This window comes from Schistocerca americana, chromosome 5, assembly GCF_021461395.2.
Source record: "Schistocerca americana isolate TAMUIC-IGC-003095 chromosome 5, iqSchAmer2.1, whole genome shotgun sequence".
NCBI classification, from domain to species: domain Eukaryota; kingdom Metazoa; phylum Arthropoda; class Insecta; order Orthoptera; family Acrididae; genus Schistocerca; species Schistocerca americana.
The window spans coordinates 559,395,302-559,410,601 of NC_060123.1; the positions used below are offsets into that span (position 1 = coordinate 559,395,302).

The window sequence follows — 15,300 nt, forward strand, 5'->3', positions numbered from 1 at the left end:
TGGTATTCAAGTAATGTGAGTTATAGCAGCCACTGAAAACACAAATTAGTATGTCAGGATGGGTAACGTGTGCCCATCTGACTTATAATTCAGCGTGGCTGGGAAATGAGAGCATCTTAGTGTAACATTTCAAAAATGGTTCAAATGGCTCTGAGCACTATGGGACTCAACTGCTGAGGTCATTAGTCCCATAGAACTTAGAACTAGTTAAACCTAACTAACCTAAGGACATCACAAACATCCACGCCCGAAGCAGGATTCGAACCTGCGACCGTAGCGGTCCTGCGGTTCCGGACTGCAGCACCTTTAACCGCACGGCCACTTCGGCCGACAGTGTAACAGTGTATCCGAAGAGTTACAGAACTAGATAAAACTTAATCACGAGACCTTTCTCACACAACAGTGTCAAAAAAACGTAACTAGAAAAATTACACATTTTAGGAAAGAAGTACTAACATTATAATCCTTGTTCCGTTCCTGCCAGACATGCTTGATAATGATGTACAGTGATTGTTCTTGTTGCTCCCAAGCTGGGCTCAAAATTATCTAGTGATCAAACTGTCTTGTCTATCCGTTAAATGGTTGATGTGCGCCAGGCTGCTGCAAGTAAACCAATCGCTGACGGAGGCGCTGCAATTTCTCATACACCTATCTCCTTACGGCAGGAATCTATTTGTTACTCTTTTTATTATTATTATTATCATTTTAGAAGAATTTATTTAGTTATCGTTGAGGTTTAGATTCGATCACTTAATCACTTGCAGCAAGCGGTTTACTGCCTGTCGTCTTCGCAAAGCATGCGATTCATTTAATTTGCATCTACATCTACACACAAACTCCGCAAGCTACCAAATGGTGCATGGCGGAGGACACTGTGTATCATTGCTAGTCACTTTCTTTCTTATTCGACTCGTAAACGATCGAAGAAACAACTGCTATCTATACGTCTCTGTACGAGCCCTAGTTCCTCTTATCATATCTTAGATGTCCTTACACGAAATATAGTTTGGCAACATTAGAATCACTCTGCAGTCAGCCACAAATACCGGTTTTATAGTCCTGCTGCTTAGCTGACACCGGCACGGTAGCTCAGCGTGTTCGGTCAGAGGGCTGCGTGCTCTCTGTAATAAAAAAAAACTGAAGACAAGGAATCAACGATTAAGTTGAACGGATGTCTTGTGACGTCCGCCCAGACCAAAAAACGCAACGAACTATGTCGAACAAAATTTTAAAAAAGTGGTTACGTGCTTGCCTCCCACGCAGCGGGCCCGGTTTCGATTCCCGGCCAGGTTGAAGGTTTTCTCCGCTCGTGGACTGGGTGTTGTGTTGTCCTCATCATAATTTCTTCCTCATCACCGGCATACAAGTCGCCCAATGTGGCGTCGACTGAAATAAGAATTGCACTCGGCGGCCGAACTTCTTCAGATGGGGCATCCCGGCCAACAATGCCACACGCTCATTTCATTTTTTACCGGTCTTATAAATTTTCTTAGTAGTGTTTCGTGAAAAGAACGTCGCCTTTCCTCCGGGTATTCCAATTTCATTGCACAAAGCGTCTCCGTGACACTCGCGTACTGATCGAACCTGCCGGTAACAAATCTAGCAGCATGCCCCTGAATTGCTTCTTTGTCTTCCTTTAATTCGACCTGGCGAGAATCCAAAACACTCCAGTAGTAACGGTACTCGGCAGTAGGTTACACTAGCTGCGTCTTACGTGCGGTGTCCTTTACAGAGGAACCATATTTTCCCAGAATTCTCCCAATAAATAGAAATAACACAATCCTCACCTAATCGTTCCATTTTATGTCGCTTTGCAACGTGACGCCTGGATATTCAATCGCCATGACTGGGTTAAGCTCCGCAACACCAGTACTGTATTTGAATATTATAGGGTTGTTTTTCCCACTCATCCGTCATATCTTACATTTTTCTATATTTAGAGCAAGCTGTCATTCATCACTCCGAACAGAAATTCTGTCTAAGTCATCCTGAATGCTCTACAGTTGCAAAAGACGACAGTTTCCAGAGCACAACAACGTCATCGGCAAACAGCTGCAGACTGCTCGTCACTCTACCTGTCGAAACATTTGTTGTACATGGAGAACAAGAATGGTTCGATCACACTTCCCAGTGGCACCTCTGACGGTACACTTTTCTCTGGCGAACACACACCGTCCAGTACAACATACTGGGTTCCGCTATTTAATAAGTCTTCAAGTCACTCACTGTCTGGGCAGCTATTTCGTATACTCGGAACTTCGTTAACACTGTGCAACGGGGCACTGTGTTAAACTCTTTCCGGTAATCTAGAAATGTGGAATGTTCGTGTTGTCCATCATCCACGGATAACAGGGTATCATGAGCCGAAACCTATTTCACACAAGCGATACATTGTAAATGCGTGTTGATTTGTGGGGGAAAGCTTTCCTGCCGCAATGAAATTTATTATAATCGAAATAATGCCTTTAATTCGAATATAGTAAACTTCCTATGCGAAACTGAGCTTGCCCTTTTCTCGCACAATGTCCTGCGAACCATGTGTGAAGGGCGTTAAACTGAGTCCGTACTGGAGCCTCTCCTGAGACTGCAAAAAGCCGGCATCAGAACAGGCAGATGTGACACGTCGCAGGTACTGAAACTAACACAACACATGAAGGATGAATTCGAGAAGAGAAGAGTCACTGGGGCTGTTTTCATACACTTATCACCTGCTTGCGACACAGTGAACCACGAACAGCTGTAACGGAAAATGTAGAAACTAAGTAAAAATAGTGGCATGACACAAACGATTGGAAATCTCCTTCAGAATTTTCAACGGCAAAGAAGCCAGTGAAGAAAACAAAAGAACGAACCACCGCATTGTATGAGAGCACACGAAGTTATACACCGGCAGATGATTGTGTGGTGTCGTCCAAAGAATGAGATGCCAAAGAAAGGTTGGTATGTCGTAACTCAAATACAGAGAAGGTAGTCGCTGCAAGCCACACAGACGAATGAACGACAACGACGTAGCCACACCGGTAAAAGTTTCGCTACGCCGCAGCAACTTCTGTACTACTTACGGCCGAGCACGGGACCGCTCGGCCACAGTATGCGATCGTCGATTAAGACGATAGAATCTTCTTCCTGTAGGACAGCTGTGCGATCAATGAATTAGGCAGAACTTTACGTGAAAGTTATTTTTTAATGTACTATGAGTGAGAGAGCTATGTTTTGAAGTCATACGTTAATGTTCAGAGACAGTTGTAAACACTCATGACATTCCTGTGAAAATAGATTGTGCAAAGTTAAGTAATTCTTCTTACCTATGTAATTATAATAATGTGAACTAATATCTTACATGTTACATTATCCACTCGGTCTTCTTCTGGAGTAAAGTAAAGAACCCACATTTGTACCGACTAGTGTATTTTCGCACGTGCAACAGATTTTGCCATCGCAGCTCAAGCAAATCACTTTGAGACGGGAGAAAAGAAAGTATCAGAAGCTCCTGAACAACTGGGTCTCTACTACAAGAAAACCAACTCAAACCTAACCGCTCAAAGACGCAAACCTGTATTTTTCACCTGAAGAAGCATGGAAGGAAGTAAGGCTCGAGAACTACACAATTCCAAAATACTTGTGTGTAACATTAGATAGCGCATTAACTTACAGGAACGAACACGAAGCATTAAGTAACTGCTAGAAGTTACATTGTACTGAGACTAACAGGCACCAGTTGGGGCGCGGAATTCGGGGCAGTAAGGACTATAGCTTTAGCCTTACGCTTCTCAGCTGCGGAATACGTGGAGTGATAGAACCCCCGCCATGGCAATGAAGCGGACGTACCACTCAGTTAATGATGCCGCTTCATCGCAAGCTGTTTGAGGGCTATAGTGACTCGCAAGTTGTACTGCCTAGCCGGTATCGCTTCGCTAGCACCAGAGACGAAGTGGCAGCCAAGGAATAAAAATTTATTCGTTCACATCTACGGCCCACACCCTTTATGGATACCAACCACGCCGACGCCGATTTAAATCGGGGTAGAGTTGCCTGCACACAACACAAAATCTTACTACAAATACGTCAGCTTCGCTAAATGATAGAGAAAAAGTTCATACATTCTTCTTTTTTTCAATTGCATCATATGAGACTACTTTGCGCCAGTGACAAGAATTTCTCTGGATGAAAAAGACACAGGTGACTAATTGGTCGAACATGAATGTTTATGATAACTAAATAAATTCTACAAAAATTGTAATAATAATAAAAATAACAAATCGATACCTACCTCTCAAGGGAGAGGTGTATGAGACTTATTTACTTCCAGCAGCCCGGCGCACATCAGCCATTTAACAGACCGACAAGCCTGTTCGATCCCTACATACACTACTGGCCATTAAAATTGCTACACCTAGAAGAAATGCAGATGATAAACGGATATTCACTGGACAAATATATTATACTAGAACTGACATGTGGTTACATTTTCACACAGTTTGGGTGCATAGATCCTGAGAAATCAGTACCCAGAACAACCACCTCTGGCCGTAATAACGGTCTTGATACGCCTGGGCATTGAGTCAAACAGAGCTTGACAGGTACAGCTGCTCACGCAGCTTCAACACGATACCGCAGTTCATCAAAAGTAGTGATTGGCGTATTATGACGAGCCAGTTGCTCGGCCACCATTGACCAGACGTTTTCAATTGGTGAGAGGTCTGGAGAATGTGCTGGCCAGGGCAGCAGTCGAACATTTTCTGTATCCAGAAAGGCCCGTACAGGACCTGCAACATGCAGTCGGGCATTATCCTGCCGAAATGTAGGGTTTCACAGGGATCGAATGAAGGGTAGAGCCACGGGTCGTAACACATCTGAAATTTAACGTCCACTGTTCAAAGTGCCGTCAATGACAACAAGAAGTGACCGAGACGTGTAATCAATGGCACCCCATACCATCACGCCGGGTGATACGCCAGTATGGCGATGACGAATACACGCTTCCAATGTGAGTTCACCGCGATGTCTCCAAACACGGATGAGATCATCATGATGCTGTAAACAGAACCTAGATTCATCCGACAAAATGACGTTTTGCCATTCGTGCACCCAGGTTCGTCGTTGAATACACCATCGCAGGCGCTCCTGTCTGAGATGCAGCGTCAAGGGTAGCCGCAGCCAAGGTCTCCGAGCTGATAGTCCATGCTGCTGCAAACGTCGTCGAACTGTTCGTGCAGATGGTTGTTGTCTTGCAAACGTCCCCATCGGCTGACTCAGGGACCGAGACGTGGCTGCACGATCCGTTACAGCCATAGAGATAAGATGCCTGTCTTCTCGACTGCTAGTGATTCGAGGCCGTTGGGATCCAGCACGGCGTTCCGTATTACCCTCCTGAACCCACCGATTCCATATTCTGCTAACAGTCATTGGATCTCGACCAACGCGAGCAGCAATGTTGCGATATGATTAACCGCAATCGCGACAGGCTACAATCCAACCTTTATCAAAGTCGGAAACGTGATGGTACGCATTTCTCCTCCTTACACGAGGCATCACAACAACCTTTTCACCAGGCAACGCCAGTCAACTGCTGTTTGTTTATGAGAAATCGGTTGGAAACTTTATTCATGTCAGTACGTTGTAGGTGTCGCCACCGGCGCCAACCTTGTGTGAGTGCTCTGAAAAGCTAATGATTTGCATATCACAGCATCTTCTTCCTGTCGGTTAAATTTCGCGTCTGTATCACGTCATCTTCGTGGTGTAGCAAATTTAATGGCCAGTAGTGTAATTTTGAGCCCAGCTTGGGAGCAACAAGAACAGTCACTACAAGAGTATAGGAACCACAGCTTTGTCAAGCACGTCTGGGAGGTCGCAACAAGGATTCTAATTTTAGTACTTCTTTTAAAAATATGTACCTTTTCTAAATACATACTTTTAACACTCTTGTGTAAGAAAGATCTCGTGATTAAGATTTATCTAGTTCTGTGACACTTCCAGTACACTGTTGAAGTTATATGTTATCTTTTCCCGACTATGTTAAATTTTACGTTAGAAGGGCAGAAGTTACCCATCCTGACATCCTGATTTGTGTTTTCAGTGGCTAATATAACACACTTCACATGACTATCAGGACCTTTCCGATAAAGTGGTTGCTGTATCTCTGTCATCCGAGGGCGAAGTCAATAGCTTGCCGTGTCCGCTATCAGTGACTCATCTGGCGGTCAGCACGGGGCTCCTGCTGAAGATGCAGCTCTGAGATAAAGCCCAGCCTCTGGGTGGCTGAAAGAGACTTCGAATCGTGCTGTGCTAAAGTCTCTACCTCGCTTACACTGTGCTTATGTAACCTGGCTGTTTACTGGAGCCTCCACTGAACCGTGTTTCGGATTGCGATGCTACGGTTTATTGACGGATTTACTTTGCCCTGGACTGTCGGTATTATTCCCCCCGGTGTGTTTCACAATTTACAGCGGTCCGGCGTGGACTGGAATTGTGAACTATCAAGTGATTACATTTAATCCATGTTTCTTGCTTAATACAGAGTGTGTTGTACCATATTGTGTGTAATAGAACACTACAAATATCCTGCCCCAATATAATCTAGAGCTCTTTCTCTAATGACCTCGTCGTTAATCTATATTCCTTTCTTGAACACGTCCCTTCTCTAACTGTAATAAATCTCAGGGAAAACTCTATTCTCTTTTAACGAGTTGCTTCTCTGTTTATTTATCAGTCCTAATATTGAAGTGATGCTGAATTGGTTAAATGATTTTGATACAATTCGAGTGCGACTGAGCCCTCCATTATCAGCAGATATTGTAGGCGAAAACACGGATGGGCACGATACAGAAATAGAATGCTACAAATTTCGCTGCTGAGGCAAAATGGAACACTAATATGTGTTCACTTCTTCCCGCATAGACATCCTCGGTACGAGAATACCTCTTGAAGACCTTTTCGGCCACCATGGTTTCTTCTGGCAGCGTGAGTTGTCCCGAAATCGAAGTATGCAAGACACAAAATTAACACAGTGACACATGTAAAGTTCGGTGCTTAAACATCCTCGGAGATGCAGTGTCCCACAGTCGGGCATTCGCAATCTGTCCATTGTCAAGTGAGCTGATACCAACCATTTTGCTTATTCTGCACTCTTTTGTCGCGCCGATGACCAGTACATTTGTCGAATTCGTGGTTACTTGATCCCCGACTATTATGGTTCAAATAACTCTAAGCACTATGGGACTTAACATTTGAGGTCATCAGTCCCCTAGACTTAGAACTACTTAAACCTAACTAACCTAAGGACATCACACACATCCATGCCCGAGGCAGGATTCGAACCTGCGACCGTAGCAGCAGCGGGGTTCCGGACTGAAGCGCCTAGAACCGATCGGTCACAGCGGCCGACTCCCCGACTATTAAAATAATAACATACTGTTTGGGCAACATCCACAACTGCTGCTAAATTTTTTTATGATCAATAAATCCGCTCCAGTTACGTTTAACGAATCCTTTACTTGGATAAAATCGTGTACACGTCCCAGGTTTCAGGATGTAAATTAAATCCTGTCTTCAGGCGCTTCATTGAATAGGAGAAGATCGCCCAGTCATCTAAAAAATCCAGCAAAATTTATCTAGTAGCGGGCAAGATCCCGTGTGGGTGAGGCATGAAAAGGTTCTTTGGGTCAACCATACCACACTGGGAAAACGGGACCACATAAATGCCCAGCCCGCAGCATGTCGCGGACGCCTTACAAGATCGGTCAATGGATTTGATAACTTTGCTGGACATTTTACCTCACTGGCACTTTCCCGTCCCCAATCAAGCGCCTGAAGATGGGATTTACATCCTGACACCTGGGTCATGTGTACTACTTTATCCAAATAAATAATTTGTCAAATACAACTGGAGTGTATTTATTCGTCATGAAATATTAAAATTGCCTTTGTGACAGAAGCACTCTTTCTCCAATACAGTAACTAAATGTAGTTCAGTTGCTCATGGGTTGCCGGCCGAGTTGGCCGAGCGGTTGTAGGCGCTACAGTCTGGAACCGCGCGACCGCATGCCTCGGGCATGGATGTGCGTAATGTCCTTAGGTTAGTTAGGTTTAAGTCGTTCTAAGTTCTAGGGGACTAAAGACCACAGCAGTTAAGTCCCATAGCGCTCATAGCCATCAAATGCTCATGGGTGTCCTACATATTCTTACTGTGGACAGCATCTATTGTTTTTTCCTCATTCGAAGCTAAATTTATTCCTGGACATCTTTGCACATATACTTTATTTACTACGAGATGAAGTGTAGTCTAGAGCTTTATATGGTTGCACATTTGACGCTTGCAGACGATAGACAGATGCGGCCGCGAGATGGTGGAAGTTCTGGACGATGCAGCGAGGAGGGAACAAGTAGTAGAGATTCGCGACGTTTCGGCCAGGTTCACGATAGACGTCATCGGGAGCGTCGCCTTCGGCGTTGAGTGCAACTGCCAGCGCAATCCGGACGCCGAGTTTCGGGTGTGGGGCCGCAAACTGTTCGAGTTCTACACGTCGGACAGGGTGGAACAGCTGTTACTTGCTGTCCATCCACCTACTGCGAAACTCTTCAGGTGAGTAATAGCAGCATGATTGCTAGACACTTTGGAAACTGTCGGTACCTAACGAAGTATATAAAATGTGAAACAATGATTCTCTTTAAAGAAAAAGTGTGTGTGCGGACATTCTGCTCTGATTTTAATCCCTGTGTTTACGTCATATCACTCACAAACTTGTAGGCCGATTATATTTTCCCCACGTCACTCCGCTTTCTGTCAATATACATGGTTATTCATAAGTATCTCTGGGGTTTCGGATGACGACTGCTAGAAAAGTAGATGACATACAGGAAACAGCAGCACATCAGTGGATAGAGCGTCTCCCCAATTTATAACTCACGTAAGAGGTGGCCAATGTGGGCACTGCTTGTGACATGACAAGTGTCAATACGAGCATGTTGTTCATTGAAGACACTGACAAAAATTGCCTGGAAAGGCGCAACAGCAGGCTGCTTTTGGAAACCTTTTCATTGAGTTCCGAGCTAAACCGGAACGCCAGGATGGATCGTATGATCTTTTTACATATTCTCACATACCTTTTTCCCTAGTGCAATTACACCTTGGTGCATACGCCGAATTGGAACTTGGAAACATGCTCTAGCCACTGAAATGTGTCATTTTTTGTGTGTCTTGCAGCTTTCGAGCAGTCCTCTTGTGAAACTATGGAGGTGCTTATGAATAAACCCTTATACCGACAACATATCTTCCGTTTCTGAATCGATCAGTCTGTGCATCACTACGTGATTGTGAAAGATTCCCTGTCTATCAAAGCGCGGTACATTTTCAAATGTGTTGAGTCAGACTCCGTCAAAAAGTATGTCACTCATAGATAACCTCATACGTCTGTTGGTATTGTAAGTAGCCTGTTTATATGTTTGTATGTTGGCAGCGCTATAGACTGTAATTAATATCGCTGACAGCACTCTGCACCCTAGGTAAGAGACTCTGTGGGTGGACGGACTAGCAGTCTCTTACCTAAGGCGTAGAGCGCTGTCAGTGGCATTAATTACAGTCTATAGCGCTGCCAACATACAAACATATAAACAGGCTACTTACAATATACATGGACGACTCTTTATTATAGAGAAGGTAACCTAGAAGTTTACCGACTTACTGGGCGGTTATAATCAAACGGACGGTGTTCCGAGTGCTGCAGTACGGGCTGTTTACATCTACATCTACATGCGGAAAGAATGAACAGCTGGCCGGAGTGGCCGAGCGTTCTAGGCGCTACAGTCTGGAACCGCGCGACCGCTACGGTCGCAGGTTCGAATCCTGCCTCGGGCATGGATGTGTGTGATGTCCTTAGGTTAGTTAGGTTTAAGTAGTTCTAAGTTCTAGGGGACTGATGACCTCAGAAGTTAAGTTCCATAGTGCTCAGAGCCATTTGAACCATTTTGAAAAGAATGAACACCTATATATTTCCGTACGGGCTCTGATTTCCCTTATTTTATCTTGGTGATCGTTCGTCCCTATGTGGGTCGATGTCAACAAAATATTTTCGCATTTGGAGGAGAAAGTTGGTGATTGGAGTTTCGTGAGAAGTCTCCGTCGCAACGAAAAGCACCTTTCTTTTAATGATGTCTATCCCAAATCCTGTGTCATTTCTGTGATACTCTCTCCTATATTTCGCGATAATGCAAAATGTGCTGCCATTCTTAGACTTTTTCGATGTATTCCGTCAGTCCTATCTGGTAAGGATCCCACAAATGGTTCAAATGGCTCTGAGCACAATGGACTCAACTTCTGAGGTCATTAGTCCCCTAGAACTTAGAACTACTTAAACCTAACTAACCTAAGGACATCACAAACATCCATGCCCGAGGCAGGATTCGAACCTGCGACCGTAGCGGTCTTGCGGTTCCAGACTACAGCGCCTTTAACCGCACGGCCACTTCGGCCGGCTAAGGATCCCACACCGCGCAGCAGTATTCTAAAAGAGGGCGGACAAGCGTAGTGTAGGCAGTCTCTTTAGTAGGTCTGTTACATTTTATAAGTGTCCTGCCAATAAAACGCAGTCTTTGGTTAGCCTTCCCCACAACATTTTCTATGTGTTCCTTCCAATTTAAGTTGTTCGTAATTGTAATACCTAGGTATTTAGTTGAATTTACAGCTTTTAGATTAGACTGATTTATCGTGTAACCGAAGTTTAAAGAGTTCCTTTTAGCACTCATGTGGATGACCTCAGACTTTTCGTTATTTAAGGTCAACTGCCACTTTTCGCACCATTCCGATATTTCTTCTAAATCGTTTTGCAGTTTGTTTTTTATCTTCTGATGACTTTATTAGTCTATAAACGACAGCGTCATCTGCAAACAACCGAAGACGGCTGCTCAGATTGTCTCCCAAATCGTTTATAATAGATAAGGAACAACAAATGGCCTATAACACTACCTTGGGGAACACCAGAAATCACTTCCTGTTTTACTGTATGACTTTCCGTCAATTACTACGAGCTGTGACCTCTCTGACAGGAAATCACAAATCCAATCACATAACTGAGACGATATTCCATAAGCACGGTATTTCAGTACGAGCCGCTTGTGTGGGACAGTGTTAAAAGCCTTCCGGAAATCCTGAAATACGGAATCGTTCAGAAATCCCTTGTCAATAGCACTCAGTACTTCACGTGAAAAAAGAGCTAGTTGTGTTTCACATGAACGATGTTTTCTAAACCCATCTTGACGGTCTGTCAATAGACCGTTTTCTTCGAGGTAATTCATTATGTTCGAATACAATGTATGTTCTAAAATCCTGCTGCATATCGACGTTAACGACATGGGCCTGTAATTTAGTGGATTACTCCTACTACCTTTCTTGAGTATTGGTGTGACCCGTGCAACTTTCCAGCCTTTGGGTACGTATCTTTCGTCGAGCGAACGGTTGTATATGATTGAAGCTAAAGCATCAGCATACTCCGAAAGGAACCTAATTGGTATACAGTCTGGACCAGAAGACTTGCTTATGTTAAATGATTTAAGTTGCTTCACTACTCCGAGGATATTTACTTCTACGTTATTCATGTTGGCAGCTGTTCTCGATTCTAATTCTGGAATATTTACTTCGTCTTCTTTTGCGAAGGCATTTCGGAAGGCTATGTTTAGTAACTCTGCTTTGGCAGCACATCGCAGAAGGCTGAAACATCCTATTTCTGTTCATTAATCTGTGCGCTCGCTGTGTCTGCTGAAAAAAATAATAGTTCCACTTTCTGCCACCAGGTGAAAAGATGCCGTTTTAACCAGTTATAATGTGGTCTGGGTGCAGGAGAAGGGAAGGAACGGTCAAATACATGATAACGGTGTTTTTGACATGTTTATTAGGGCATGGTCACAAGTTACGAGATGTGTTCAATATGATCTCTCGGCTCCCTAGCACAGCGTCGTCGACAGTTGCTCGCAGCATATCGATGTAATCAGAGCGATATGTTGTCGTATGCTATCCTTCAGGTCAGGAAGAGTTCAGATACACCCGTGACATACACAGTCTTTCAGATATTCCAAGAACCAGAAGGCACGTGGATTTTGGTCGGGGGATCTGGAAGGCCACACATCTTGAAATTGCTTAGAGATGAGGCTGTCTTTACGGAAGGCTTTCAAAGCAAATCGGTCAACTGGCAAGCGACAAGTGGTGTCGCCCCATCTTACATGAAAATAGTGGTGTGGACACAGTCGCGTGCTGACAAAGATGGGATCATGAGTAGCACAAGGTGTCACTGTACAACTAACACGCCCGTGAGGTGTTATATTCTTGAAGAAAAACGTGCCGAGAACGACGGAGCTTGTGAAATCACACCATTGTCAAACAAACTGAGTGCAGTGAATGTTCCTGCGCAACATTTGGCGTAGCAGAATCTCATATGCGTCAGTTCTACGAATTCATGGCACCCGGCAGACTAAAATGTGCCTCGTCCGACCAAAGAACATCCGCGGGCCACATGACATCCATTTTCTTGTGTGCCAAAAAAGCAAAGGGCGAAGTGAAGGCGATGTGGGCTTCCTTTGGTGCACATTCTGAATCCTGTAGGAATACCAGAGTAAAATTCGCCGCAAAATCTTCCGAACTGTTGACCAGGGGAGAGAGAATTACCGTGACACAGCTCCAGCACTGGCTATAGAATTTGAGCCTTTTACCGTACGGTCAGATATATATACAACAACTGCCGTGGGAAGGGGCCGCCTCCCTCTCCCTGCTGCACCACCTAATTCACCTGTTTCTCCATATTTCTTGATCGTATTCTTCCGCCCACTTATTGGCATAGGGCCTCTTTGTAGCTGTTTCTTTCGGAGATACTCCCGCAATACAACGCTGCTATTGCCGACATACTGGTAAAACAACTTCAGCAGTACACGGTCTTTTTTCTCAATAGCCATTCCGTTTCGTACTCTTAAGCCTTTAAACCAATACTCACTTCACAAAAGGAATCAACACGCATCACCAAGCGGCAAACTGCACACTGACGTCAAAACAGGAAACATGTCACATTATGGCTGCTTACAGCGCTCTTTTTCTGACATTTTGGCATAAAGTGAAACTATTATTTTTTCAGCATACTCTGCGAGGGCATCGATTAATGAAGATAGTTACATCGTTTCTGCGTCTTGCAATGTAAAAAGGCCGCACAACGGCACAATCAGTTTAATTATAAGCAGCCTGAATCTCTCACATTTCGTGTTCTCGTCCTAAACGTACCAGGACGCTACACTACTCGATACCCCAGAAACGTGTTAAAAACAATTTATAGGATAGTATTGATTAAAAACAGTCTTGGTTGCAATTTTTAGTTTTTTATTTTTCAACGACGCGTTTCGCCTTATGCTTACTACCTGAGCCCTCATCTTATTCTGTTACTCGCTCCTGTGAACGGGAACGCGTTGTGCAAATCTTGGTGTCTCTCGCGTCCATCTAGAAAACATAACCTGAAGATGCCTAAATAAGGCGAGACACGTCGTTGAAAAATAAAAAACTAAAAATTGGAACCAAGACTGGTTTTAACCAATACTGTTAAGCACTGGTTTGCTGTATGCCACATATGGATTGGAAGAATTTATAGGATAGTTCAAAACCGTGCGATTAGTTGACGAAAGGACGTCCCTCTCCAATGGGAACCGAAAACATTTGATCGCAAGGTCATAGGTCAACCGATTCCTCCACAGGAAAACACGTCTGATATATTCAATACGACACTGGTGACAGCATGTGCGTCACATGACAGGAATATGTCGTCGACCCACCTAACTAGTACACTTGGCGAATGGGTAAAAAGATTCTTCTACCTTGCCCGATTTAGGTTTTCTTGTGGATGTGATAGTCACTCCCAAAAAAGTGATGAAAACATAAGTTTGTCACATAAACTGAAAATGAAAAGTTAAACTTTTCTCTGGAGGGAGGACTTGAACCAAGGACTTCTCAGTCCGCAGCTGGTCACGCTAACCACGAGACCACGGCGCTCCTGAGATCACATTCTCCTTGATATTGTCTATCTTGCGCATGCACTACTCAGTTTGTATATTTTGCTTATTTTTTCATACTTCCACACAACTTCTTCCTGTTTTCTCGATAGATCTGTGTTCAGTTTTTCAAGGCCTATCCACTGTGCCAACTTATAACTAAATCTGAGGGGGGTGCGATGGGGAGGTTCCCTTGTTAGAATTCTTATTGCTTTGTTGTCGTACCCGATGCCTCGGTAGGTGTAATGCAACGCTTTCAATTATTATTTGATACTATTTTTATCACTGACGCGATGGGCTTGACCTGTTAGCGTATGTAAGATGGGATACCTCTGAGCCGGAAGATGATGGGATTCGGAGTGTGGGTACTGGTTTGCGTAGACAGGTTTCCGGTAGATCTAGTGTTCCAGTTTGTCGATGGGAGTGCTGTAGGCCTTCACGAGCAGGAACAGAATCTCACTGTTACTTTCTTATTCTAGTGTGAAATGGATGTTCTTATGTATATTGTTGATGCGGTGACGGTACTCGTGACGTCAGAGAGTACCCCTCCACAATCGATAAGCCACCCTCGAAACAATCGTAGCGCAGCAGCGGTATGGGTTGGCAGTTCCAACTACACCGAGGTCCGCCATGGGCCGCAGCTACTAGTCCCTGGCCATCACTTGCGTGGATAGCGACTGCTCGGTGCCTCGTTAAACCGGAGCACTGAGCAACAGCAGACAATTCTCTTCAGTGCTCCGAGTAGCGTACTGTCTCCAGTTTCGACCGAGTCTACAAGCTGCAGTGTTCGTCCGTCGTCTCCGAGACACAGGCTCTTAGGCATCGTAGGCCAGCTCTGGGCTTTACGTATGCCTCACTCAGAGGTACAGTGACTGGACTTTAGTATTTTAGGGGACTTGTGAAGTTCATTATTTCTTCATATCTAATAAAAATGGTCCAAATGGCTCTGAGCACTATGAGACTTAACTTCTGAGGTCATCAGTCCCGTATAACTTATAACTACTTAAACCTAACTAATCTAAGGACATCACATAAATCCATGCCTTAGGCAGGATTCGAACCTGCGATCGTAGCGGTCACGCGGTTCCAGACTATAGCGCCTAGAACCGCTCGGCCACCCTGGCCGTCCATATCTAATAAATATCATTTTATTACTAACTGTTGGAAAGTTTCTGCTTGAAGATAACCTACGCCGTCCACCTGCATTCCAAGTAATTGATATTCTGAAGGAACTCAGCTTCTCCATGCGGCCAAATGAAGAATGTGTCGCTGAAGTGTCGCACTCAA

General features: G+C 44.3%; 1 protein-coding gene across 1 annotated transcript in view; it reads left to right on the forward strand.

The window, feature by feature from the left end:
- Positions 1-15,300, forward strand: part of LOC124616177 (cytochrome P450 6k1-like) — an 82,688-nt gene that overhangs the window by 15,419 nt on the left and 51,969 nt on the right. Inside the window, exon 4 of the mRNA XM_047144463.1 lies at positions 8,319-8,581. Coding sequence (XP_047000419.1) covers positions 8,319-8,581 — 263 coding nt within the window. The remainder of the gene's footprint in view (positions 1-8,318; positions 8,582-15,300) is intronic.